General features: G+C 49.6%; 1 protein-coding gene across 2 annotated transcripts; it reads left to right on the forward strand.

Annotated features, from left to right (window-relative positions):
• Nucleotides 1-1,630: 1,630 nt before the first annotated feature.
• Nucleotides 1,631-25,479, forward strand: KLHL12 (kelch like family member 12). Of its 2 annotated transcripts, none has more exons than XM_081039001.1 (12): nt 1,631-1,787; nt 4,102-4,335; nt 8,296-8,449; nt 9,508-9,725; nt 13,952-14,101; nt 15,337-15,490; nt 20,966-21,072; nt 21,828-22,023; nt 22,396-22,554; nt 22,861-22,959; nt 23,611-23,797; nt 23,962-25,479. In XM_081039001.1, exons 2-12 carry the CDS (start codon nt 4,141-4,143, stop codon nt 24,086-24,088), a joined length of 1,746 nt encoding a protein of 581 aa, XP_080895127.1. In that variant the 5' UTR covers nt 1,631-1,787; nt 4,102-4,140; the 3' UTR covers nt 24,089-25,479. The 2 variants fall into 2 exon arrangements, with proteins under 2 accessions (XP_080895127.1, XP_080895128.1); XM_081039002.1 differs by having other exon boundaries at nt 15,376-15,490.
• Nucleotides 25,480-26,453: the final 974 nt, after the last annotated feature.

The following is a 26,453-nucleotide window of genomic DNA, read 5'->3' on the forward strand; positions in this document are numbered from 1 at the left end:
TCAGCACATGGCGTTCCTTAAGCCATGCGTATTTTTTCTTGCATATTATGTAGTAAGGGTTTAACGAGATGAGCTGATGGCCGAGCACGCACTGGTAACCTGCAGGGTGCTATGTTCATAAACGCCTGTGCGCTGGGGACAACCGACTGCAGCTCAGTGGCAGCTGTGCCCTGTGGAGGGGTGTGCTCTCTGGCTCACCACACTGCCTGATCCCCGGAGGCATCTGTTCGCAAGCTCTCCTGTCATGTCTGATCCACCGCCATCTTCCACAGGAAGTACGGAGGCCAGAGCAACTGAAATCTGGTGTTTTCTCATGTTCGGTAGGAGACAGGATCAGGGAAAGAGGGTCTGAGATAAAGCGTTTCTTGAGCATGTACTTTGTACTTTGCATATGTCATTTTGTATCTTTTTCACCCTGTGAAGTAGGTGGTATTATCCCATTACACATGTGAAAAAATTAACGTCCCAAAAGACTGACTTTTTCCCAAGATGACAGATAGGATCAGAGCCAGTATCTGAATCCGGACCGTTCTGAGTTAAACCCCATGTTCTAAAGCCTCCGAAAAGTTCCAAGGCACAAAACGAAATGGAAAAACCTCCCTCCTGCCCTGTCTCCCAACCAACCAACCACATCCTTTTGCCAAAGAAACGAATGTTACCACTTCCTTTTCAATCTTTCCAAGTGCATTCTATACATACACAATCAAATAGAGATATATTTTCCCAACCTTTTTATGCAAATAATAGCAAACTAGACGCGCTGTTCGCAACTTCAAGGTGTTGGAGGGAGGCGCTCTCCTTCACTGAGCCAGTGCCCCACTTACGGACGGGAAGGTGGTTTTCCACGTAGCCGACGACGACCCTGCACACACTTCACTTTACGTGTATGAGGGAGGAAAGATTACCACCTCAGTCAAGGGTGTCTGCATCCGTAAGTTGGGTAACTTTTCCAAATGCAATAGCGCGCGAGCCTCTCCCGCAGCTCAGGGCCGGCGTGAGGGCGCAGGGAGACCCCGCCACAGCTGGACAGGAGGCACGAAAATCAGGTTGCTGCCCCCTTGCCTGCGGTTTTCTCCCTACGGAATCAGAGGCCCGACAGGGAAACGGCGTCATCAAACACGATGTTTGGACAAAACTTGGGTCACGGCGCCCGAAGCCCGGCCAGTCAGAAGCACAGCTCCCGCCGGGACGACGGCGGCGGACGACACGGGAGGTGAGGGCCCCGGACTCGTACGGGCTGCCCGCTCCCGGGACCACCAGCCCGTGCCACGAAGTGTGTCGGGGGCAGGAGCGGAATCACGGCGGGGCGGCGGCGGCCCCACTGTGATGCAGGGAATGCGGAGGGCGGGGGTCGCGGGGCGGCCCGACAGGCCACAGCCCGGAAGACATCCGGGGCCTCCGGGGCCTTTCCCGCGTGACAGCGCCGCGAAGCCCTGGCAGGTGAAACGTGCCCCGGCCGTCAGCGCCGTTTCCCGCACCCTTCGCGCCCTCCCGGCCCGCGGGCTCTCGGGGACAGGCCCATCCGTCTCGCCGCGGCCGCCTCGGGAGGCCGGGCGCCGCACCCCCCGGGTCACGTGCCGCCGCCGCCCCACGTGACGCGGCTCAGGGAGGGGCGGGGCTGGCCGCGCTCTGCGACGTCATCACGTCGCGCGGCCGCGGGGACGGCTCCGACGAGCGGGCGACGGCTCGCGAGGCTCCGCGTCGGGGCGGCGGCGGCGCCCGGGCCCCTGAGCCGCCTGCTGGCCGCGCGCCTCTCGCCCCATCGCCCGGGCGCCGGGTCGGCGCAGGTGAGCTGCCGGAGCGCGTGGGAGGCGGTCGGCCCTGCGGGCCCGGCCCGGCCGGTTCCGGCCCGGCCCGCGGGTCCTCCCCGCCCAGGGGCGCCGCGGAGGGGGCTCGGCGCGCGGCCTCGGCTCCGCCCTCCGGGACCCGCGCCCTGGGCGACACTTCCTCCTGCGCCCGCCCGAGTCTTCGTGCTGCGGCCCCGCTCCGTGGTCGTGGGAGCTGCGCGGCGCACGGCCTGGGGAACGGGCGTGGACGGCGTGCCGAGACGGGGCCTGGCGGCGCAGGCGTCCCCACGCTGCACCGAGCTGCCGTCAGGTGCCCGACGCTGCGGCGGGCCGCGCGGGGGCCCCCCAGGAAGCGGCCCTGGCCCCGCGCGTCGGTTCAGCCCTCGCTCCCGCGCGGAGGCGCGGCTCAGCGGCTTCGGGAAGCCCTTCCTGAAAGCACGCGTGTCCCATGCCCGCCGCCTTTTCTGTCTAGTGCGCCCGCAGGGCTGCTGGGGGGGTCTCGGCGCTCTGCCTGCGGACGGGGCGGGGCGCCGTGCGATGTCGGGTGTCCCGTCCGCAAGGTGTAGGGTGGGTTTGGCGCTCTTGAAGACCCTGGTTTGAGGTTTCTTCTGCGATCATTTCAGAAAGTTTTGGATTCCAAGGAAGACAGACTTAACCACCCCGTTTCATTTGCCAGAGTTGTCATTGATGAAGAAAAGGAAAGAAATAGTGTGACAAAGCCTGTCACCCTCTGTCTTGTCCAGCGCAACCCGGGCAGTGAGAGGAGAAAGGGCAGCGAAGGGTTAAGAAAGAAACAGAAATCAAGAAAGTTTTGAAACAGGCCAGGGGTCTCGCAGCCTCCAAGGACTGAGAGCCCCGAAGCGGGCCACCTTGTGGCTTTTATTGATGCACACACAAGGAAGTGGCATTGTTTTCCTAGGGTCTGTGAGTCTCATGCATCAGACCAGAAAACTGGTGCAAACCAATCACCCTTGCCTGCCGAAAGTCCCCCCGGCTGATGTATTAGTAATTGTTGTTTGTACCTCCTCAGGGGCCAAAACCTTTATGTTGAAAACATACTGAGATGGAGAACTGATGTCATCACATCTAGAATCACTTGCCAAGCAGGTTGGGGGAAGGAATACAGCCACAGAGGCAGACGCTCTCCTTAGACGGGGGCATGTGGGGCGGCTGTGCCCACCTCTATCAACCCCGTGAATTCTGGTGGTCCCCACAAAACTGCCTGTCTTGGGTCGTTCCTTTCTTGACGAACCTTACCCGTCATTGGCTAGCCAACCATGCTTTGGGGCCAAACAAGGAGATGGCATAAAGGTGAAACAATGTCCCTGAAAGGAATAGTCTCACAGACTCTTCTTTCCTTTTAGGGGTAGGCACGAGGGGACAGACAGGCAGGCAGCTGCATGACAACAATCATCAAGAAAGTACTTTCATTTTTTGATATGGAATCTATTACTACGTTCATTCAAGTGATGCGTGCTGGTGAATTTTGCAGGTGGCTGACTGTGGCAGTAAAATTAGTGGGCTTTGGCTAAGTTTCCAACCCAAGAAGGCTGTTTGTTTCAGTACAGAGAATTACTCCAAATACTAACTTGTTGGTGTCGACGGACATTTACTGATGACTAGAGTAGGAGGACCCTCCCTGAGAAGAGCTTCAGGACCTTAATCAAGGGGAAGCCCACATACATACACTCAGTGTAGGTGGCTGGTCCTCGTTGGAAGTTTCGTTTTAAGAGGAATCCAGATGTATTTGGAAATCACCATAAATGATTCTTTGCCTACTTCTTTAGAAAAAAAGTTTATTTTCACTGACTGGCGTTCACGGCTCTAAGGTGGAGGCACAATTTCTCTTTTCTTGAATGCATTGACTATGCACTTACTGTACACCTGCCTGGACAGAAAAAATCCATAACACAGGATCCCCACCCTCTCCGCACTTCCCCGTATAAACTACTCATGGGTGTTGAATAACAGGTACACGCCTTTAAGAAATTTTGTCTTTTCATCATTTTATCATTGGAGATAACAGCCTGGTGTAGATGATCAGGAGGTGTAGTTTCTTTCTATTTATAACACAGCTGAGTATTGATTACAATAAATGTCAAGAGGTAAGCGCACTCAGAGAAGAGATCATTTTTACTTGGGTTACTTAGTGGCTGGATTGTGGGGCTGACGCCAGGATTGGGGGTTCTCTCTGTTTGTTGTTTGGTTCTCAGGAAGCCTCCTTGAGCTGTAACACTAATTGAAAATATCCTGTCCCCACCCCCAACCCCCATCCTTCAGATATGCCCACTCTTTTTTTCTCTTGTATTTGCAGAATCCCAGGGCCCGTTTCGTTCTTTTTCCACGTTGCTTGATGGGAGGCATCATGGCCCCCAAAGACATCATGACAAATACTCACGCTAAGTCCATCCTCAACTCGATGAACTCCCTCCGGAAGAGCAACACGCTGTGCGACGTGACCCTCAGAGTGGAGCAGAAGGACTTCCCTGCCCATCGCATCGTGCTGGCTGCCTGTAGCGACTACTTCTGTGCCATGTTCACGAGCGAGGTGAGACTCGTAACCTTGTGGTCGGCTCGCTTCATTGGCTCAAATTGCAGTTCGACAGAACAGTGGATTTCTGTAGGAGGGGTTGCCGTGTTTCCCTGAAAATAAGACCTAGCCAGATAATCAGCTCTATTGCATCTTTTGCAGCAAAAATTAATATAAGACCCAGTCTTGTGTTAGATAAGACCCGGTCTTATAGTAAAATAAAACCAGGTCTTATATTAATTTTTGCTCCAAAAGACACATCAGAGCTGATGGTCCAGCTAGGTCTTATTTTCAGGGAAATGGTAAATGGGCTCTGTCGAGGAGCTGCCACTTGGCCAGGCCTCAGTGTTCTCATCTCCCATCAGGGAAGCAAGTTATAGATCATGATGTGGTTGTTGGGACAGTTCTTTGAGAAAATTGCGTATATATTGCTGAAAACAGTGACTAGCGTGGTAAAACACACACGTCAGCTATTGGGTTTTACTTACTATGTTTAAATACTATTTTACTTAGTATTTTAAAGTGTAGCGTAACGCTGTTGAATATAGCATGATGTACTCTTAGAAAGCTGAGTACTGTTGGGACATTTTCCCGGAGCAGAGAGACCAAAGAAGGACGCTGACTACTTCTTGGTTATCTATCCGTGCTGTCAGTGTTTGTTAAGGGAAATTACAGGACCACCTTACATGCCTGCTGGGCCTAGGGCTTGGGAGGTGGCTCGGACAGGCCCTGAGGGGTTAGGGAAGCAGTCTGCTCTGGGCGGATCTGCTGGGTCCAGCTCCAGGGTCCTGGGACAGGCTCTCCAGAAGTCCACAAGTCCTGCAACTTTCTTATTTTTCAAGATCTCAAGTCTGATTTTTAATCTTTAAATAAATTGTCTTGATTTTTCCTTTTTAAGCTTGAGTGCTGAATGCACCAGTGTTTACTATATCATTTATCTATGCTTATACGAATACCTAAAATACATCATTATGGTAATGCTTTAAAAAACAATCTTTTTAACCACAGTATTTTCTTTAGTTAGTCCCATCTCCTTAGTGAAGATACTGCTGCTGGATCTGAACAGAAGAGGTAGTATGATAACGACAGTAGCTGCCTTTCGTGGGCCAGGGGCTGCGTTGGGTGATGGTTATATCATTTACCCAAAAGCTAGGTGTCACCATCTCATTTTACAAATGAAGAAACGAGGTGTCGGGTATTAAATGACTTGCCCCAAGTCTCATGGGTTGTGAATGTAGAGGGTGGGATTGAATCCTAACTTTTCTGTCTCTAAAGCCCAAACAGTTTTGAACTAGTGTGCCTCGCAGCCTCCAAAATACAGATTTTTATATTCTGTAACCTCATTTTAAGGCCAACATAGTTGATGATACCATGAGCCAGTGCTCGGTCACATGGCTAGGAGGGGTGTGGAAACCTGACAGATCGCTGCAGCCAGTAGGGCTGATTGGAAATGATCTTGGGGGGACGACACCACAGATCCCCACTGTCTGTCCACGTGCATCGGAGGGAGTTGGCAAGTGGTGAGGAGAGTGCAGCCCAGCAGCTGCCGCGTCCTCTCCCTGTCTGTCCTCACTCTGCTTCCACGGCCAGACTTGATGTGGAGTTCTGCATAAGACTTCCCTCTCTTTTTTCTTAGCAGTGATTACTTTACAGTCTTTTTTTAAAAACTGACATTGGGCAAGAAAACGCCAGATGGTTTGGTCTTTATTTTTAAGACTGATTAATACAAAGGAGGGCATCCAGAGGCCTGGATTTGAGCTCAGTTCTCTCAGCAATTCTGATGAGCCTGGCAGCCACGTAACTTCACGGGGTGGGGGTGAGGGTCTGTAAACTAAAGTGACCCAGCTGACGGCTCCACGTTCTCTTCCAGCCGGATGTACTCCTCCGCTGGTCCACAGGAGTGAGGCCAGAGCCCCGGCTTGTAGCATCTCTTGCTGGTTAAATCACATGTCTTCTTTGAACCTTAGATCCTTTGTGTCTTAAATGGACACAGTATGAGACCTGACGACCTTACCAGGTCACCGTGAGAATCAAATGAAATGATAGTAAATGAGAACCACTCTGAAAAGTCTGTAAAGCAAATGTAAATGTGAAATGATACTGTAATTGCTCTAAGTTATTACGTGGTGATATCATTTCCATACATAAGCAATTTGGCAGCTGTGACTATAGTTGACTGTATAAGAAATTTCTGGAATAAGTGTCTTATACGAGGTCTGACAATTAATTCGCGAACTTGTTGCAACAGTGTTGCTAAACTTTTTTTATATCAGAGGGATTATTCATTATTAATTTGTACCAACCAGACAGTTAACCAAGTTTACTAGTTGGAAGTGCTGAAAAGGCTACGTGAAAAAGTTAGACAACCTGAACTTTTTACCAACAATTCAGTTTCTTGGATCACGATAATGTATCAGCTCACACAGCACTGTCTGTGAGGGAGTTGTTAGCCAGTAAACAAATAATTGTATTGGAACACCCTCCCTACTCACCTGATCTGGCCCCCAGTGACTTCTTTCTTTACCCAAAGATAAAGGAAATATTGAAAGGAAGACATTTGGATGACATTCAGGACATCAAGGGTAATATGACGACAGCTCTGATGGCCATTCCAGAAAGAGTTCCAAAATTGCTTTGAAGGGTGGACTAGGCACTGGCATCGGTGCACAGCTTCCCAAGGGGAGGACTTCGAAGGTGACCTTAGTGTTATTCAGCAGTGTTGTATATAGCACTTTTGTAGGATTAGTTTGCGAACTTAATTACCAGACCCCGTATGTTTCTGTTTGTAAATACTTTACCCTGTTAAATGGTAATAAAATAATGCGCTAGTGACTTTAATGTCAGGGATTGGTTTTGTTCTTGGCTTTGGTAGCAAATACTTTTTGAGTATTCTGGCTGATGGAGGAATCAGAGGTGACTTTGATGCACTGGAGTTTTATAAGTGTTTTGAATTTATAAACTGCAATTAAGCTCTAATAATATATATATTTTTTTTTTTTTGAGGAAGAGGACTTTATTGGGGAACAGTGTGTACTTCCAGGCCTTTTTTCCAAGTCAAGTTGTTGTCCTTTCAGTCGTAGTTGCGGAGGGCGCAGCTCAGCTCCAGGTCCAGTTGCCCTTGTTAGGTGCAGGGGGCACAGTCCACCATCCCTTGCGGGACTCGAGGAATTGAACCGACAACCTTGTGGTTGAGAGCCCACTGGCTCATGTGGGAATCGAACCGGCAGCCTTCAGAGTCAGGAGCACGGAGCTCTAACCGCCTGAGCCACCAGGCCGGCCCTTTTTTTCCTTTTTTTTTTTTTTGAGGAAGAGGATTTTATTGGGGAACAGTGTGTACTTCCAGGCCTTTTTTTCCAAGTCAAGTTGTTGTCCTTTCAGTCTTAGTTGTGGACATTTTTATAAGGTAATCAATTTTCAGATAGTTTACTGTCTTGTAAAATTGAAGATTTCTACCCTTAGCTAAACAGTTTCCTATGATCATTCAGTTTCATCAATACTCAAAACTCCAAGGGTATATTCTAAACTAAGGATACCACCAGCAACTTGGTAATCCCAAGAGAAAGTCAACCCAGTATCTTGCAAAAATATCAAACAACTCAGCGTGTTCAGACATGTTAACAGCAGAAGGCCCCTTTGGGGGCTCTGCATGTTCCTTTTGTCATTACCGAATGCCCAAGGACAGACAAGACCACACTGGGTAATCCTGGGGGGTCTGGAGCTGTTACCCACAGGGTCTTCCCCAAGCATGAAATTCCTTTGAAGTTTCGTGCTTTGCCTGAAAGGGTCATGGACACTAGTGGTGGAACTGGTGCATTCTATTCTGTAATACACCTATGTTTGCTTTAATACAAAAACAGTGTTTTAAATTATTCACTAGTAAAGTTGATATTCCAAGAAGGTGTCACCTTGTTGGGTTACATACAGTTCCTCCTCCACTTGAACAGCTACAGACATAAGCTGTATTTGCTTTGTTCCCAGCTTTCAGAGAAGGGGAAGCCTTACGTCGACATCCAAGGTCTTACTGCCTCTACCATGGGAATCCTGTTGGACTTCGTGTACACAGAGACGGTGCGTGTGACGGTGGAGAACGTGCAGGAGCTGCTCCCCGCAGCCTGTCTGCTTCAGCTGAAAGGTACAGCTGCTGCAAGGTAGCCTGGAAAGCTTTCCAGTGAGTGGTGTCAGCTTAATCGTGAAACGGTAGAGACAGATTGCAGTCACCCCTGTTCAGTGCCATGGCATGGAAGGTCCGATTTCACTCGCAGTGGGAAGGAACCTCTCAACATGTCAGTGTTCGGCTCTTTAGAAACTAGCGTCTACACCTTTCCTGTTTTTAAAAAGCTGGAGGAGGAGGTAATGGATGCATTTTCTCACGTAATGTGCATCGCAGCCCTGCAAGGACCAGACACCAACACTGCTCACCGCCCACATGGAAGAGGGTGGGGCCAGGTGGATGGAGACTTTCCGGGAAACCCTCTTGTACCTCCAATTGTTAAACCGTATAAATTACGTATTACAAATTTAAGTTGACACACTAAAATGAAAGTATAAAGTTTTCACAGGATGACTGGTGGTCCCCCTTCCAGCCCCCAGTCTGTCTTTCTTACCCTGCACTGAGGTTTCTATTGTTTTCAGTTCTTAGTACCTGGTTGAAACAGTGTGACGCTTTTGCGTCCTGTTCAGCTATGACACTGAGGTGATACTCTGAACTTTTCAGTTAAGAAACATGCCATAGTTATCAGTGTCTCCTGTTTTTCCTTCACTGGAATCTTTTAGTAAGGGTTTTGAACATTTAACACATTTTCAATTCCAGTTGGCGTTCAGTACTATATTAGCTTCAGGTGTGCAGGTTGGACCGTCACATAAGTCACGAGGTAAATTTTCACATGCAGTAGAAATTAGGGGTGCTGTGCTGAGTTGTACTTCGTTCTGAGCTTGACTCTCGGTGCTGTCGGCATGTTTGCTCAGTGGCGCCAGAGTCCGCAGACGCAAGTGGTCTTGCAGTGTTGGTCTGAAGCTGAAGTGGAGACCGTGTGGATGCCTCCCTGAAGGTCCCCTGACGCGTGACACAGAAGTGGGACTCGAGTTCCTTAAGCATGAGATTCGATCTGATTCGTAACTGTGACACTGTGTAGAGAAGATGTTGCAATGCCAGCGTGTGCTGCCCTGACATGTCACCGTCTGTGTGCCCAGGTGTGAAGCAAGCCTGCTGCGAGTTCCTGGACAGCCAGCTGGACCCTTCCAACTGCCTGGGCATCCGGGACTTCGCCGAGACGCACGGCTGCGCTGACCTGGTGAGGGCCGCCGAGGTCTTCAGCCAGAAGCACTTCCCGGAGGTCGTGCAGCATGAAGAATTCATCCTCCTCGGCCAGGGGGAGGTGGAGAAGCTGATCAAGTGCGACGAGATCCAGGTGGGCAGGCTCGGGCTGGGGTGGGGTGGGGGGAACCACTGCGCTCTTGCTAGGGGGCTTCCCCGTCAGGTGTCCAGAGGGTTCATTAAGTGGCCCTGGAACTCTGTGCCGCAGTTATTTGCATATTTATGGGAGGGAGAGAGTTCACCACTTCCCGTAATAAAATACATGATCCCGATGGTCAGGCGTCACTACTGAACAAAGTGTGGGCTGAGCATGAATCGGAAGGAAATGGATTTCTCTGTCAGACACTCACCCATTTTACAAACATCTGTCGACAGTGCCAACAGTGCAGCCATCCCTGTGCCACGTGCTGTGGATCGAAAAGTCAGGTGCAACTCTTGTTTCGGAGAGTCCCAGTGTAGCGGCAGAGACGACAAAGATTATTAAGTAGAAAATAACGAGCCTGTTCAGTGCAAGGAGATTACATACGAGAAAGAAGAGTAAACCTGGGTTGAATGATCTCGAAAGGATGGGACAGAGGGTGGCGGTCATGAGCAGCAGCCAGGTCTCATGTGCCTTTGGGGGCATAAGGGAGTGGAGGGGGCACCTGTGAGCTGGAGGTTGGGGTGGTATCTGACCTGCAGAGGGAGACACGCGAGCCCAGGCCAGGGCGCAGTGAGAACGCTGCGAGAAGAGCCTCAGCCAGTTCTGGTTCTAAGACACAGCACCAGGGCAGGGGTCATGAGAAGGCTGATAAGAGCTGTTGGTGTCTCTGAACCCCATGGCATTCATCTCCAGTGGTCCAGTGCTTCTTTCCAGTAGCTTCTGGAATATACCTAGCAGAGCCAAGTGTTAGATAAAAGTTCACCTGTTTGTTTTATTTCCCCCAGTTAGGAGAAATTCAATTCTCCAGGAAGGCTAAGAGTTCATTTTTTCCCCTCTTGTTCTCAGATAATAGTAAAAAATGAATTTTAAACTAGTGGATTACCAGAAGTTAGTGGCTCGTCAGTTTAAACGAGACATACTGGAAAGAGTCAAAGTTTGATTAATACTCTAGATGCTGTAGGATGGGTTTGCTACTTAAAGAAATCCTATGATACACTTTTGTAAATCAAATGCTTACCCCCTGATTTATTGTTGACACTGGGATTTTCATGTAATAACAAGTCTTAGATATTTCTTATCAAACTGTAGCCAACTTTCTCTTTACTCCTTTTCCTGCTGACTTCAGAGGAAAAAGGGATTAGGGCACATTGATGACCTCGTTTCAGCTCAAAGGAGTGAGTCTCCGCTTGGACTTGCTGTTTCCTGTCAGCTCAGAGAACCTGGTGTCACGATGGTGCCGAGCCAAGTATTTGCTGACGTGTGTCCCCACCCTCAGGGTGTGGGGTATTGCGTCCTTGCACAGAAGTGCCAAGTGGCACGTTCTTCAGCCTTGGAAACTGGCACTTTGCCAGAACACATGGATTTTTCTTGACTTGTCCATACACAGAAATACAGTGACTGGAATGAGCACTGTAGACTTGAAGTTGGCTGCACATGGCGTACAATAGGGAACACGTGGCCCTTACTGTCAGCTCATTGACCGGATACTCTGGGCCCGGAACAGTTCCAGATGCTGGGTCTCCAACTGGGAACAAAACAGAAAGAAATCCCTGGTCCCTAGAGTTCCATTCTCAGGGCTCCGTTCCTGGTATTTTTTATCTAATTCTCAGAAGTGTCTGTTTTTCAGAGGAGGAAACTGAGGCTTTGAGGTTAATCATAGGACCACAGCTTGGAAACGAACGAGCCTGGACTCGGAGCCAGGCAGCCAGGCCGTCTGTTCTCTCAACCACCACACTGTGAGGTGGTCTCCTAGGAGGCGGTTGGTTTGTAATCGACCAGATCAGGGGCCGTCCCAGAAGTCGTTTATTTTAGAATGACATCGACTTTGGAATAAAACTAGTTGGCATAGGAAGAGCAGATAACTAACCTTTTTATTCAGCAGCTGAGAAGAAAACAGTCTGAGAACTCTGCTTTTTTCTCTTCAAATGACTCATTTTTGTCTCCTCCATGTATGCCAGCCAGAAACAGAAAGCAGATGTCCGACTCTCATTGCTAGCTGACACTTCCTGTCCATTGTATAAACCAGCAGCACTTCAAACAGTGGGAAGCCATGTGTCATGATGGTTAGAACAGCGAGGGCTTTAGCATCAAACTGGGGTGACTTTGTGGGTGACGTGTTACCTAACCACTCATCTTCAGTCTCCTTTTCTGTGCAATGTAGCTGATAGTCGTACTTTCTAAACAGTAAGTAGGAATGCCAGTGCCTGATACATAAAAGCATTCGGTGAAAATTTTTTATGGAGAAATTTTTCTCTGTGGTGAAGCATTAGTGGGAATTTTCCTCCCAGTGGAGCTATATTTTTCTCCAGTTCTAGTTTATTCTGTTTTCAGTAAAATCAAAGATCCCTGCTCATGATTGAAAAACCCCATTTTAAATTGGTTTATCTAATTTAAACCTAGAATGTATCAGATGAAGCATACAGCTGTTTAAAACTATTAGTCTATCATTCGTTAACAAAAACATTTCTAAATAGTCCCAGACACTCTTCCTCGCCCTCCTCTGCCCCGAATCCATCGGGACGATGCTTAACGTGACCGCCCCAAAGGTGGTACATAAATTCCCATCGCTGCGGCCGCGGTCTGAGCACCGTCACCTTCTGCCTCTAACTGGTGTCCCCGCTCCTGGCCCCTCTAAACTGTGGTCGTCAGGTGAGCTGGACAAACATCAGTGCAATCAGCTCATTAGGCTGCTTGAGAGCTTTGCATGGTTTCCAGTTGCCCTAGAGTCAAGTGCTGTGTTCGTGTGCTTTGTTCAGCTCTGCGGCCTGATGTGCTCCCTCCGTCACTCCTACACCAGCCTCCTGCCGTTTCTCAAGCCCTCAGGTCCTTCTTTGCTCTAGGGCGGTGCTGTCCGACAGAACACCATGTGACATGGAAGGGCTGTGTCTGCGTTGTCCAGCTCACGAGCCACTCAGAGCCCTTGTGCACTGAGCCTTGCAATGTGGCTAGCGTGGCCGAGAAGATGAGCTTTTGATTTCACTTGAGTTGAGCTAACCTACCATGTTTCCCCGAAAATAGGACCTCACCGGAAAATGCCTTAGCATGATTTTTCAAGATGACATCCTCTGAACATAAGCCCTAATGCGTCTTTTGGAATAAAACTTAAAGTAAGACCGGGTCTTATTTCCAGGGAAACACGGTAAGTGTAGCCAGCGCCCGGGTCTGGTGGCTCCCACATTGGACAGTGCAGCCTATGTTCTGCGTCTGCCTGGAGGACTCTCACTCACCCTGGCTGCCTGCGCTTCATCCATCAGATTGGAAGCTGTCGCTTCTACAGGGCGGCCCCCACGCGTCCGTGGGAGTGAGGAAACCCCGTCTTCTGCCGCAGAGCCCTGCATGTCTCCGGGGTGGTGCATGACGATGGCCCGGGCTTGTTCGTTTCTCCAATTTAACGCCGTCTGCTTTGTTCACCATCGTATTCCAGCCTCAGCACAGGGCCTGGTACTCAGTAGGTGTCCGGGAAGCCATCGAGTGCGTGGGTGTTCGGAAGCACTGTCCACATTTCAGTTCTTAGGAAAGGTTCACAGAATGCTTCTTTCTCTAGGTGCTATCACACTCTGGAAGGTGTCTCAGCCAGATACAGTCTGGGGCTGCTGGAAGGGACACAGGACCCTGGACGCTGGTGTGGTCTGTGCGAGGTCCTAGGTGTCATACTTAGTGCCGTTCCAGGGGCATGTGATGGGTTTCGGGGCGTGTCGGCCAGTTTGTCATGCGAAAGCTTGGGGATGAGTCCCCACAGTGACCAGTGTGTGTCATCTCAGATAGCACGGTAGCTGCCCGAGCGCTAATGGACGGCACTATGAAAATGGAGTCCCCGCTTCACAGGCCAGTGGGGGTTTGGGGAGCAAGCCCAGAGATACTAGGGAGCACTTATGAAGGAAAGTTGTTTTAATGTTTCCGAAATGACCAGAAGAGAGTTCAAGCCCCGGGAAACTGGCAGGTGAAAGCCAGGCTGTGACGGTGGCTGACGAGGCACTGTCTGTCCTCGGTGTGTCAGCCTGTTTGACTCCTTGGCCTGGTCTTAGTGGGTTATGTCTGAGAAGATTGTTGTCTCAAGACCCAGTTGTTTCTGGAGTTGGAAATCCTGGGGAACGGGAGGGAGGGGCTCGCGCGGCTGTTCTGGGACCTGGGAGATCGCGGGATGCAGGTGTGTGATGCACGCGCTTGCACACTTGCAGGTCGACTCGGAAGAGCCCGTCTTCGAGGCCGTCGTCAGCTGGGTGAAGCACGCCAGGAAGGAGCGGGAGGAGTCCCTGCCCGACCTGCTGCAGTATGTCCGGATGCCTCTGCTGAGTCCTAGGTACATCACAGACGTCATCGACACCGAGGTGAGTGGCCACGCGGGCCCACCCCGCAGTGTCTCCGCTCGGTGCTGAGTCCCCTGGGCTCTGCCTCCAGACAGCCAGAGGCTGGTGCTGCGTGGTCTCGGGCAGCGACTCGGCCGGTAGGGCTCCTGGCACAGGTGCAAGTGTGTCACTTAATTTCATTTGTGCTTGGTTTTGTGCCCTTCTCTATTAAACGTAAGTTGTTCCAAATTGCCCTGGAAAACGTGCTTTGCTCTCAAGTGTCTATTTTTGACCTCTGGTGAAACTAACGCAAAAGTAGTTTTAATATCAACTCGGGTCAAATCGTGTTTGTTTGTAAGGGTTTCTCCAACTTAAGTTCTTTGTGGTACGTTCCCATAATTTTATGTGTCACCTGTATTACCTGGACCGTACCTTGGGGGGACGCTGATTTATGACATGTAGGTAAGGCCCAGGTAGGGAATGGCTTTTCTGACCAGCCCCACGTCTCTTTGGGGGTTAATACAAAAGTGTTCCAGTTGTTCACATTAGAAAAGTTCAGGCTTATGGTGTCACTTCTCCAACTGTTTTATTTGTCATTTCTTCCATACAACCCATGCATATACCCCTCGTATTCATTTCTTTATATTATGCTCTGGAGCCGGACTTGGAACTGACACTCCCAGTCACCACTTAACCTGGTAGTGAGGGGGCCTCACCTCTCTCCTCCTCCCTCCCTCCGAGCTCCTGGCGGCCCTCAGTGGTGAGCCCACGCAAAAGCCCAGTGTGGCGCCCTGTGGCCTAGCTCATACCGGCCACTGAGGTATTCTGTGCCGGGAGCAGTGTGGAGAAGGTGCAGTGAGCTCTTCCAGACATGCATGTGGTCTGCACGGCAGGGCTGTGAGACTTGGGGAAGTGGCTTCAGACCTGATTTATCCCACCAGCCACCCCAGAGGGCAACAGGAGCCGTTGGGGCGTCCCTTAAATTGCTAGTAAGTGTTATGTACTTGCACTGTGTGATCACTGGTAGGGTGTGCGGACAGACGCTGTTGCTGTGAGTGCCGGGCTGCATGGGACGCCCCGCAGGACACTTTCACATCCTTTGATGCTTCTGCCATGTAGCGTATTGTCTGCTCCAAAAGCTTTCTACCATTTCTGGAAACCCACAGCCTCGTTATCAGCAGCCCTCCTGGACCGACCAGGTTTTGGAAACTGGTTTTCTGTGTTTAGTTAATTACAACTTAATTACAAATGTGCCTTTTGTACTGACGATGCTGGAGGTGGCCCTGCTGCTCACTCTGCTGTCTGCTGTGCCTCAGCCTGTCATCCGCTGCAGCCTGCAGTGCAGGGACCTCGTTGATGAAGCAAAGAAATTCCACCTCAGGCCCGAGCTGCGAAGTCAGATGCAGGGACCCAGGACAAGGGCACGTCTGGGTAAGCTGGCACAGAGGGGGTGGCGTGCTGCAGTTGAAAAGAGCGGTCTATAAAAAAATTCAAAGACCTTGTTTCAGACAGTTTTTAATCTTGTATTGATTGTTTCATCTCAGACGAATCAGTTTACCACCTGAGCTTTCTTTCCTGTGAACCAAGGTATCTTCTCTACCTATTGTACATAATTATTTGGAGGATTAAATGAGATAGTGTGTGAAAGCACTTTATAAATTGTCAAGTGTTATGCAGTGTTATCATTTGATTTCAATGTGTTTGGAGCTGTGCATTGATATTATTTCAAATGCCATTGTCTTAGTAGACCCCAGCAGTGACTGGTTGTGTGGCTTTGCGCAAGTTTCCATTGATCTGAGCCTGCGCTTCTACCTGCAAAACGAGGCTACTGAGGTCTGTCTCACTGGGCTGTGGTCGCTATTAAATGAGCTAATGTGTGTAAGACGCCTAGCGCGCTCAGAGTTTACTTCCGTTTCCTATGCTCCCGGTTTCACTGTTTCAAGAGCCTAGATGATGTTGTGTGTAAAAGCTGAGGTGTTAATTGATAATTAAGCTGTTCATTGATCATTTTAAGTAAAATGATGATTTATCCCCTACATTTTTTAATGACATAAGTGCTACATGTCAATGTAGAAAATTTAGAAACACAGAGAAACAAAAAATAAATAAATAGAAGTCATCCACAATCCCACCACCTAGAGATATCGTTTGTTACTTAAGGGAACTGTTAGAAGGAATAGTAGATGATACATTTCTGTTAGTTCCTGCAGGGTGACAAAACATGGTCTATGTTTCATACTATGTACAAGATATGTCATCGACGCAGGACTGACTGAAGGTACTAAGTGTGAAAACACCATGAAAATATTAGAAGAAATTATAGGAAAATATCTGTATAACTTCTGGATGGGAACCTGTTGAAATACACATAAACTTTACCACCTTAACCATTTTTCAGTGGACAGTTCGGTCATGTTAAGTACATGCATGTCATTGTACAGCTGATCTCCAGAACTGTTCACATTACAAAACTGAAACTCTGTACCCTTCGATGACAGCTCCCTTTTCTTGCTACCCCCTGGGGAGGAGCCTTCTTAACCAAAACAGGAAAACCTAGAACCCTTCAAGGTTAGTGGACAGCATCATTTGTTGTTTTTTGTTTTTTTGTTTTTTTCCCAATTGATGGCAAAAGACATAAAGTCAAAAGATCTGGACTGGGAGAAAATATATTCAATGTATGTGACACAAGGTTAATATTTCTGATATAAAAAGAATCCATGTAAATTAACGAGGAAAAGAACAGTAACCCAGTGGAACGCTGGTGTGAGAGGCTGCCAGTGGCGCACAGACGAGGGAACGTAAGGGGACAGTGAACATTTAAAGTAGGCTCCACTAGCCGTTCCAGAAGTGAAGATCAGGGGTAAATGCTCGTGCCCTTCCTGTCCCACCTCTAGGAATCTGTACGAGAAATAATGTTACTGTAATAATGTCATTATAAGCATGTGTAGGTGAAGACATATAGGAATTCACTGTAAATTGCTAACGTTGCCAGAAAAAGGACTACAAGCTGAATTGCACCTGAAGGAAATGAATGGTTGGCGGGACTGTGAAATGCTAGGAAACCGTTAAAAGCGTAGAGTCGGTTGTAAGTAGCTGGGCAGATAGACTAACAGTATAGGAAGTGGGGGCATCATTAAAAAAAAAAGAGGCAAAACTCCTGTACGCGTGTATGTTTGCATGAGCATAAACATGCAAGGGAAGCACTAAACCTGCAGCAAGGTGGGGCTGCAGGGGGTGTTAGCTGCCAATGTTAGTTACACCCCTCTGCGCAGGTGACACGTGCAGTGGTTACCTTTGCTATTTAGAAAGCTTACACATGTCCTCTTAGTACCCTGTGAACCAGTGGCGTAGTGGAAAGTCAGACATTTTACTTGCTTTGCTTTCTACTCCCAGTTTGAATTTGGAGAAATACTTTTACCCCTGTACACTACCTTTTCTTCTTCTATACCAAAAAAGTCTAAACTTTTTTCAGCGTTTTTCACCAAGGACCATATGCGGTAAAATACACAAACAGCCGGGCCACTCACTCAAGGTGAAGTACGTATTGCCTCACCTGGTTTATTTAAGTAAACTAAATATATTTTTGGAATTTGCTGCGGGCCAATTAACAATGGATCATGGGCCGCAGTTAGCCCGCGGGCCACAGTTTGGACACCCCTGTTCTATACAGTAGCCCCCTTATCCACAGTTCTTGTTACCTGCGGTCCACCACGGTATGAAAGTATTAAATGGAAAATTCCAGAAATAAGCAATTTGTAAGTTTAAATTGCTTGCTGTTTTGAGTATGAATGAGATGAAATCTTGTTCTTTCCCACTGGGGCACGCATCGTCCCTTGGTCCCACGTGTCCATGCTGCCCTCGCTCCCTGCCCATTAGGTGCCTTCTGCGTGATCAGATGGACTGTCCAGTATGGTAGTGTCTGTTTCAGTCGTCCTTGTTTAATAACGACCCCAGGCACAAGAGTGGTGATGCTGGCAGTGCAGACAGGCTGAGGAGAAGCCATAAGTGCTTCCTTTAGGTGAAACGGTGAGTCTGTATTATGTATGCGGGGAGAGAACGCAGCATACGTAGGGTTCGGTGCTGTCCGAGGTTGCCGGCTTCCACTGGGGGTCTTGGAACGTGTCCCCCACGGATACGGGGGGACGCTGTATATCTGCAGAGTTAAATTCAATCACTAGGGTTATGTCCACTACAGAAGACGTTATTTCTCTGCTGCAAAGCCAACGGTGTCCCAGAGAGCTCAGGACAGCACTCACCAGTTGTTTGTTCAGTTGAACTATAGCAAATGAGAATTTCTGCGAGCCAGCAAAGCCGGAAGATGCTGTGGGGATGCATTTCCCACATTTCTCTGAACAGGCAGCAGAAACTTCCTGCTTGCTCAGGAGACTTGCTTATTGTCCTGACCTTGAGACCTTAGAATGTGACTCTGCATTCCCTCCTTGTTTTCTACAAGAGACATTCTGAAGCTGTTTCCAACTAGACTCTTAACTTGGCATCTCCTTAGCAGTGCCTCAGGAGCACATGGTCCCTCCCTTTGTGCCCTCTGTCCCAGTGCCGAGGAGGCACATGGTGACCAGTATGTTGACTGACAGGCATTCAGCCAACAGGAAGTGCTGTCGGTTCTTGTACTGTAAATATTCCCTATCTCCTTCTGTGTCCCATCCTTTAAAAGCTGCCTGAATGAACTCATATTATCAAGAAAGGGTTTTTTTCTAGTTTATGTTTTTCTTCTGGAAATTACATAAAGCAACAAAAATTGCAGTTGAAAATCAATGGAAATGTTTCAGCTGTGCAGGGCATAGATGGTGCTTCTCGGTTGTGTGCAGGTGTCAGCCCCTAGCGTCATGCTCGTGTGCACAGGGAATGTGTGTGGATGGAAGGTTTGCTCCTACCTTCCGAGGGAGAGAAGACGGAGAGAAGTCCGAGGGAAAGAAGAGGTGGTGAGAAAGGAGGGGCAGGTAGACGGGGCTCGTGCTGCCAGGGAGGAAGCACAGAACCCGCCGTCCATCCTCTCCCAGCCTGAAGGCATTTTATGCACAAGTAAGATTAGCATCACAGGAAAGGGCCCTTTGCTCACGTGCTTTGCTTTTCTAAAAGGAGCTGACGTTGAGAACTCCTTACTGGCTCACGTTGTAGAAGGGCCCACTTTGCCTCTTGGTGAGATGGGTATCATCCCTGGAGATAGGTTAAACTCCATGGTTTATGTGTGGTGGGTTATTAAGAAAAATCTCAAACATATACAAAAGCAGAACGATAGAATGATCAGCTGGTTTCAACAATTACCAACTCGTGGTCTATTTTGAAGCAAATCCCAGACAGGCTCTAATTCCATCCATATATAGTATGCTTTCATGTGTATCTCTGAAAGATAAGAAACATTTTTTTAAAAATTAGTTTCAGGTGTGAAAAACAATATAATAGTTAGACATTTATCATATATACCCCTCACACAGTGATAACTGCTCTCCCCCAATCTACTCTGACATCACACACAGCCTTTACATTTCCACTGTCTCTATTCCTAATGCTGTACTTCGCTTCTTGTGACTATATATGTGTGTATATATATATATATATATATATATATATATATACACACACACACACACACACACACACATATACATGTATGTATAAAATTGCAGTTGACATTCATTATTGTTCAGCTTCAGCTTCAGCTGTACAAGGCAGTGATCAGGCATCTACACCATCCTTTAGGTGGTCTCCCTAATGAGACAAGTGTCCATCGGACACCCTACAAAATTTTTACATTATTGATTACATTCTCCAAACTGACTTTCGTATCCCCGTGGCCATCTTGTGGTTACCGATTGTGCTTTCTAATCCCCTCACCTTCTCCCTCATCCCCACCCCTCTTCCCATCTAGCAACCCTGTTTTTTCTCTGTATCTCTGAGACTGTTTCTGATTACTTTGCTCATTTATTCAGTTATTTAGATTCCACATATAAGTGAGATCATATGGTATTTGCCTTTCTCCGTCTGACTTATTTCATTTAGCATAATGTTCTCTAGGTCCCTCCATATCCTTGCAAGGAACCTTTTTTTAATGTATCCAAAATGTCATTGTTACTCCTTAAAGAAAACACACAACTGGTTCTTTATCAGATATTGAGTACATGTTCACATTTCCCCAGATTTCCCATAACTTTTTTGTTTTTGACATTGCATTGAATTGTATCTTTTCAGTCTCTTGATCTATAGGCTGTTCACTCCTGCCTGCTCCGGCTAACCCACTGTCCCCAGGAGCTCAAGGACAGCAGACACGTGGTTTCCTCATAAGACTTGGTCTTTGGAAAGAGACAAAGCAGGAGATATTTTATCAGAATAAATATCTGATAAACGGGGGAAGGGAAAGATAGGCCATGAGAACAATCTTCTTTGGGAAAATTGTAGAGAAGAAGACTCCCTTTAAAAGCCCGGTCTTGTGGAAACCTGGAAGTTTTGATGAACTGGCAGGGAACGTGGTCATATAGTCGGCTAAATTGGAAAAATTAAACTTCGTGGAAAAGAGATTTTTAAAATCTGACACTTGGCTCCTATGCCACACCTTTAAGTGTTTCTGAGACAAGGTTAGGAGAGGGTTCTTCCCCAGTACAAGAAGCGCCATTTTGAGTTCCATAAGCAGGAGGCCAGGGAGCTCCTTCTGCCTTGGCCTGCACGTAGAGCCCTGTCCATATGTCAGCCAGAGCTTTCTAGACAGGTCGGCATGGTGTAGGGCTGTGCTCGAGTTTCCTTCTGCAGGTTCAGTATTGTCCAAAAATTTCAACTGCAGAGATTTGGTTCCTCAAGAGCTAGACCTTCGAGAAGAAATGGTTTCCGATACCTGTTCTACGTCGGATAGCTTCTCTGGGCCGGCAACCCAGCGTGCTCTCCCTCTGTCCTCAGGGGCCAACGAAGTGCTTCTGGTGGTTGGGGGCTTCGGAAGCCAGCAGTCTCCCATCGACGTGGTGGAGAAATACGACCCCAAGACTCAGGAGTGGAGCTTTCTGCCGGTGAGTAAGAGTGGGTCAGTGGTGGGAGAGCCCTCTGTCACTGACCCTAGGCTGAGTAGTCCAGCCCTAAAAGTAGAGAAGCCTGTGACAGCGTGATGTTCTCTACAACGTGGCATGCACGCGGTGGGTGCTCATGAGGAGTTACTTAGGTTGGGTCATTAGACCTCTGAGTCATATCAGACTCAGGTGGCCGGCAGTGTTCCCGTGGCCCCGCAGCTGTCTGTAACTCCCAGCATGCCTCACGGCTGCGCTCAGTACACGGGACTCGAGGTTACGTGGTGTTCCGTGGAACTCAGAAGTTTGCGTCTTTCTCCCTTGGTATGTCTGTTTCATGGTGAGTGAACGGTAATAATTCTGAGAAAATGTGGAACTCTCTTGATCAGTCCTGACTTTCTGGGCCTTTGACCCCTGGCCCTTTAATTAGCAATTAGAGCAGGAAAACTTTTCTACTTAATGGAAGGGTAGCAGTCTTTAGTCCAGTGCCTTGTGGAATAGAAAGGAATCCGATGCTGGGTAACAGAAAGATTAAGGCTTCTGACAGCTGTGGCAAGTGCACACGTGGAGAAGGCTTGCGTGTTTAAGGGCCTCGCACCACGCAAGAGGCCTCCATTGGGTGGGCACACAGCTGGAGCCGCCTGAGGACGCAGCAGGGCCTGGGGGGCCGTGATGGAGCAGAGTGTGTGGGTACAGCCGGGAGGACAGCCGCGGTGGGGCCTCGGCCTGTGGGCTGAAGCCTCCCCCTCTTCCCCCCACAGAGCATCACTCGGAAGAGGCGCTATGTGGCCTCTGTGTCCTTGCACGACCGCATCTACGTCATCGGCGGCTATGACGGCCGCTCCCGCCTCAGCTCGGTGGAATGTCTAGACTACACGGCAGACGAGGACGGGGTCTGGTACTCCGTAGCCCCGATGAACGTCCGGCGGGGACTTGCTGGAGCCACCACGCTGGGAGGTGGGCTCTGCTGTGGGCTGCATGGGGTCACCCGCTCCGTCGTCCAGCAGGCGCGTGAGCTGTGGGGGTGCTGCTGAGGTCTCTTTCGGAGATGGCAGTGTTGCCAGGGCTGCTTAGTGTTCACCGTGACTGGCAGCAGGTGGTGGTTGGACCCGGCACGCGTGCCTTCCGAGCTGCAGCCGGTGTTTGAATGCTTTTGAGGGTCCCCGCTCACCCCTCGTTTTTAGAGGTCTCGACTGCGCTGTCTTCTTAGCAGTCAGACTTCATTGACTTATTCCAGAAGAATCACTTGGTTTCGTCCCCAACGTTGGCAGGACTTGGAGGGCTCTGTGGAGACTTCTCTGACAGCCTGTGATTTGTTCATTCGAGCAGACATGATTTACGTGTCTGGAGGCTTCGATGGCAGCAGACGTCACACCAGCATGGAGCGCTATGACCCCAACATCGACCAGTGGAGCATGCTGGGAGACATGCAGACAGCCCGAGAGGGTGCTGGGCTGGTGGTGGCCAGCGGCACGATCTACTGCCTAGGTAGCCGGTGGGGCAGGGAGGGGGCCGAATGGGCGGCAGCCTTGGGGCACCTTTTACCAGCATCGAGTCCATAGACTTCCATCCACGAAAACCTGGTGGTGTGGCCCAGCAGTTTCCGTGAACTGGGGTGATCGTTTTCGTGGAAGCGGAAAATAGGGTACTCTCAGGTTTCGCTTTCGATGAGTGGAACTCTTGAGGGAGAACTGAAACTGAAAGAATTAGTGGGAATACTCCAAAGAAGGTGGGCTGGGCCTGGGCGTAAGCGTCTGTCATTCTCTCTGGAACGGCCTCCGCTTTGTCTTTCAGGAGGATATGATGGGTTGAACATCTTAAATTCAGTTGAGAAATATGATCCCCATACAGGACACTGGACTAATGTCACACCAATGGCCACCAAACGCTCTGGTAAGAGCGGTCAGCTCTAAGGGAGGGACGGGAGTGCTGTCACACCCTTACGCGTGCGTGTGTGTGTGTGGGGGGGGGGGGGTGGGTGCTGTCGCAGGACAGGGGTCAATCAGGTGGTGTTTCCTCCCTCGCTGTAGATTTAAGTAAATCACCAGTCAGATCTCGCTCTCCTCTTTGCCTCTCTTTTCTCTAAATATCATGAGAACAAGCACAAACTTTCAACTGGGTTGTACATTTGAGGGCCGAAGCCTTGTTTGAGTCATGTCCTGTGTCGTTGGATGCTGGCACATCTAGAGCCGTTTTGTGGTCTGGTACGTGTTAGGTGACACTTGGGACAGGCCAGCACCTAGCCCTGTGCTCTGAGAGCGTCTCTCAGCACAGCGGGCTGGGCCGCAGTCACTGCCCTCGCCTCCTTCTTCCCACTTCCTCCTTTTACTAATGGAGAGGGTTGGGCTCTGAGTTCATCAGATTAATGGCTTTTTTTCTCATTCGCCTGCCAGCTGGAGGGTTTGCAGAGGGGATAACCTGTGCTCAGCTGACTGTTCCAGGCCAGCCTGGCTCCAGTCCTAACCCTCAGCTTGCCATCAGTGACCGTGTTCTGTTTCACATGCTAAGCTCTGTAGTATAACTTGCTGTACCTTTTTCTCGCAGGTGCAGGAGTAGCCCTGCTGAATGACCATATATATGTGGTGGGGGGATTTGATGGTACCGCCCACCTCTCTTCCGTTGAAGCCTACAACATCCGCACCGATTCCTGGACAGCTGTCACCTGTATGACCACCCCGCGGTGCTATGTGGGGGCCACGGTGCTTCGGGGCAGACTGTATGCGATTGCTGGGTGAGCGTTTCACAATGGGTGGAGCCGGCGTGCCTGGGGCAGCGTGAGCCGTGCGCGTTGTGGGAGGGGAGATGGTTTGGGTCAGGGGAAATGTCCGCAATGGCAGCCTCAGTGGGGAGGACAGAAAACTGTCCCTCAGGTATGTCGCCTTCCTTCTTCTGCAGCTACGACGGGAACTGCCTGCTGAGCAGCATTGAGTGCTATGACCCCGTCATCGACAGCTGGGAAGTGGTGACATCCATGGGGACCCAGCGCTGTGATGCTGGCGTGTGTGTTCTCCGAGAAAAGTGATCCCTGTTGGCGCACCACCCAGAGCTAGTGACCAGTCCAAGGGGCAGTTTGCGGGAGAACCAAGTCTCCTTTCCAGAATGTCTGTTTCTCACTGTGCACAGCGTGATGAGCAGCACCGTGCGTGGTGATCGTACTTATTTGACACTCTCCCCTTGCGCTGGCATCGTCCCCAAGGAGGGTGGGGACAGACACTCGAGGGAAGAGAGTACATACTGACTGGATGTGAGAAGCCAGTCACCTCTCCTCCTAGTCTAGGAGCACCTTCTGCCATGTCTGACTTCCCTTGTGCGTAGGAGGACATCTGTCTGTATGTGTGTAGTGCCCCGTGTGTTGCAGTTACGGTGAGTATGGCCACCCGGGTGTGGGCAGTGCCCAGCCTGCATCGGGATTGGAAGGGCGCCAACATAAGGAAGCTTGGTAAAGTCCAAGCCTTTGTTTTCCAGGAATAAAAACCTGTCCTAGTCTACCGGTAGCTAGGGGCAGCATGCTTCCCTTGTGGAGGAGAAGAAAGGGAAGATCTGGGGGACATCTTGGTGACATTCCCTCACGGGCACGGGTTGGTGTATTAGCTGGGTTTAGAGCCAAGTGCAGTACACTGAATGCCAGGGCACGTGACTGAACCGGTACCAGCCCTGAAGAGTGACCTGGAAGGGCAAGGCAGCCGTGTCATTTGAAGGATCTTTGATTCCCCCAAGGTCTTTCTGAACGACATGCTGCTTCTCTTGGCCCTGGAGACTGTCCGACAGCACAACAGAGTGGACAGATGCTGGGATGGGCGGGGATGCAGTAAGTGTGGGACTCCCGTGTGCCTGGGAACAGACTGAGGTACCTGTGACTTGGTGATCGTCTTACTCCCTGCCAGGGCTCATCTGTGCATGGCAAGTTTTGCCTTGAGTAGGTGACAGACTGTCTTCGTTGAACCACAGACTGCTAAGACATTTCCATGCTATTTATTTGGGGTGGGACGGGGTGGTAGCAGCCTGAAGTTCAGCTACTTGAGTGCTGCCCCATCCTTTGAAGGGCACACTTCTGCTAAGGAGTGATTTCTACTGCTGTGTTTGGTACATTCAGTCCTTCTCCTGCTATAAGCTACCCTTGCGTGTCCTTACAGTGCATTATATTCATCCCAGAACAGAATAATCAAGGACAACCAAAATTCTTTCATTAGTTCCAGTACCTGCTATCCCCATTTCTGAGCTCCCATTCAAAGCTCCCGTGTTATGGAGTAAAATTCTTGCTTTGTGGGTAGTGGGAGTATGGGAATGTAATAACCGAAACAATTTCCCTTTACTCTGAAATTCCATGTGTTCCTCTTTCCCTGAGTTGAATTGATCTGAAGAGTTCATTTCCTTTGTATTTTTTTAAGAAAATATTAAAAATCATCTATGTCACATGTCTGTAAGAGAGTTTGTGGCCCACCAGCACTGCCTGCAGAGCGTCTGGGGGGCCAAGCGTAGAGAGCACCTGTAGGTCCCCGGTCTCCACCCTGCACCACTTGTGTGTGCCAGCTCGCTCCACGGAGTCCCTGCCAGAGACAGGTCAAAGGTAGCCACTTCACCAATGGAGAGTCTCCTCAGTAAAGTGTTACCTGAGTTTGCAATAGTCGTTGACTGCTCTCACATGGAGGGTACTTGAAAACCGTAAAGGGAATGAAGAGACAATCTTGAGCTCATTTAGTGCCCACTTGAGTTTTAGGGTTTTAGTCACCCCAACCCTTTATCTTTTTGCTTCAGTTTATAGCACGTGATAGAAACAGCTGTGCAGAAGGCCTGCAAAAACCCAGATATTCCCAGAGCAGAGGAAAGGGGGCTGAAGGACTGTGTTTTCGATAAAGAAGCCTGCCAACCTTTCTTTAACAGATGTGTTGTGCCTGCTGATTAAACTACAGCCACAAAACATGACCCTGTGTCAGTAAGAAATTGGGAGGCAGAGAAGCTGGCTCCCAGGGTGTTTCAGCCCAAACTCCCAAGTCGTTGTTACGTGACAGCCACAACTGGATAGCCTGCAGAGGCTGTAAAACTCACGGCTCCCTTTCCACTCTTCCCAGTGCACATACACACACTGCCCCTGGCTTGGTGGTTCCTCCTGTTTCTCTAGCTCCCTTTCTGGCAGCCAGCCAGCCGCCTAGCTGTCCTACCTCAGAAAGCTATCGTTTCTGTGTCACGGTACAGACATTTGACTGGTTCCTGCATGATTTTCTCTTTGATTGTTCCAAATCCATCCCACTATTTTCATTCCCTTTGGTACCACAAAGAACAGGCCTTTCTCTTGCCCGGCCCTGACATCCTTGCCTCTGCTCTTCCTGTCTTCCGATCTGGCCCCTCCATTTTGTCGTCAGTCTCCTTTCTGAAGCCCAGGTAGGAGC

The sequence above is a fragment of the Rhinolophus hipposideros genome, assembly GCF_964194185.1.
Source record: "Rhinolophus hipposideros genome assembly, chromosome: 26".
Classification (NCBI taxonomy): domain Eukaryota; kingdom Metazoa; phylum Chordata; class Mammalia; order Chiroptera; family Rhinolophidae; genus Rhinolophus; species Rhinolophus hipposideros.

What these genes read in the sequence shown, in the direction of transcription:
- KLHL12 (XM_081039001.1), top strand. Translation starts at nt 4,141, where the DNA reads ATGGGAGGCATCATGGCCCCCAAAGACATCATGACAAATACTCACGCT. An exon ending in CAGACGTCATCGACACCGAG is followed by an intron (nt 14,102 to 15,336) that starts GTGAGTGGCCAC and finishes ACGATGCTGGAG; the next exon opens with GTGGCCCTGCTGCTCACTCT. An exon ending in AGACTGTATGCGATTGCTGG is followed by an intron (nt 23,798 to 23,961) that starts GTGAGCGTTTCA and finishes CTTCTTCTGCAG; the next exon opens with CTACGACGGGAACTGCCTGC.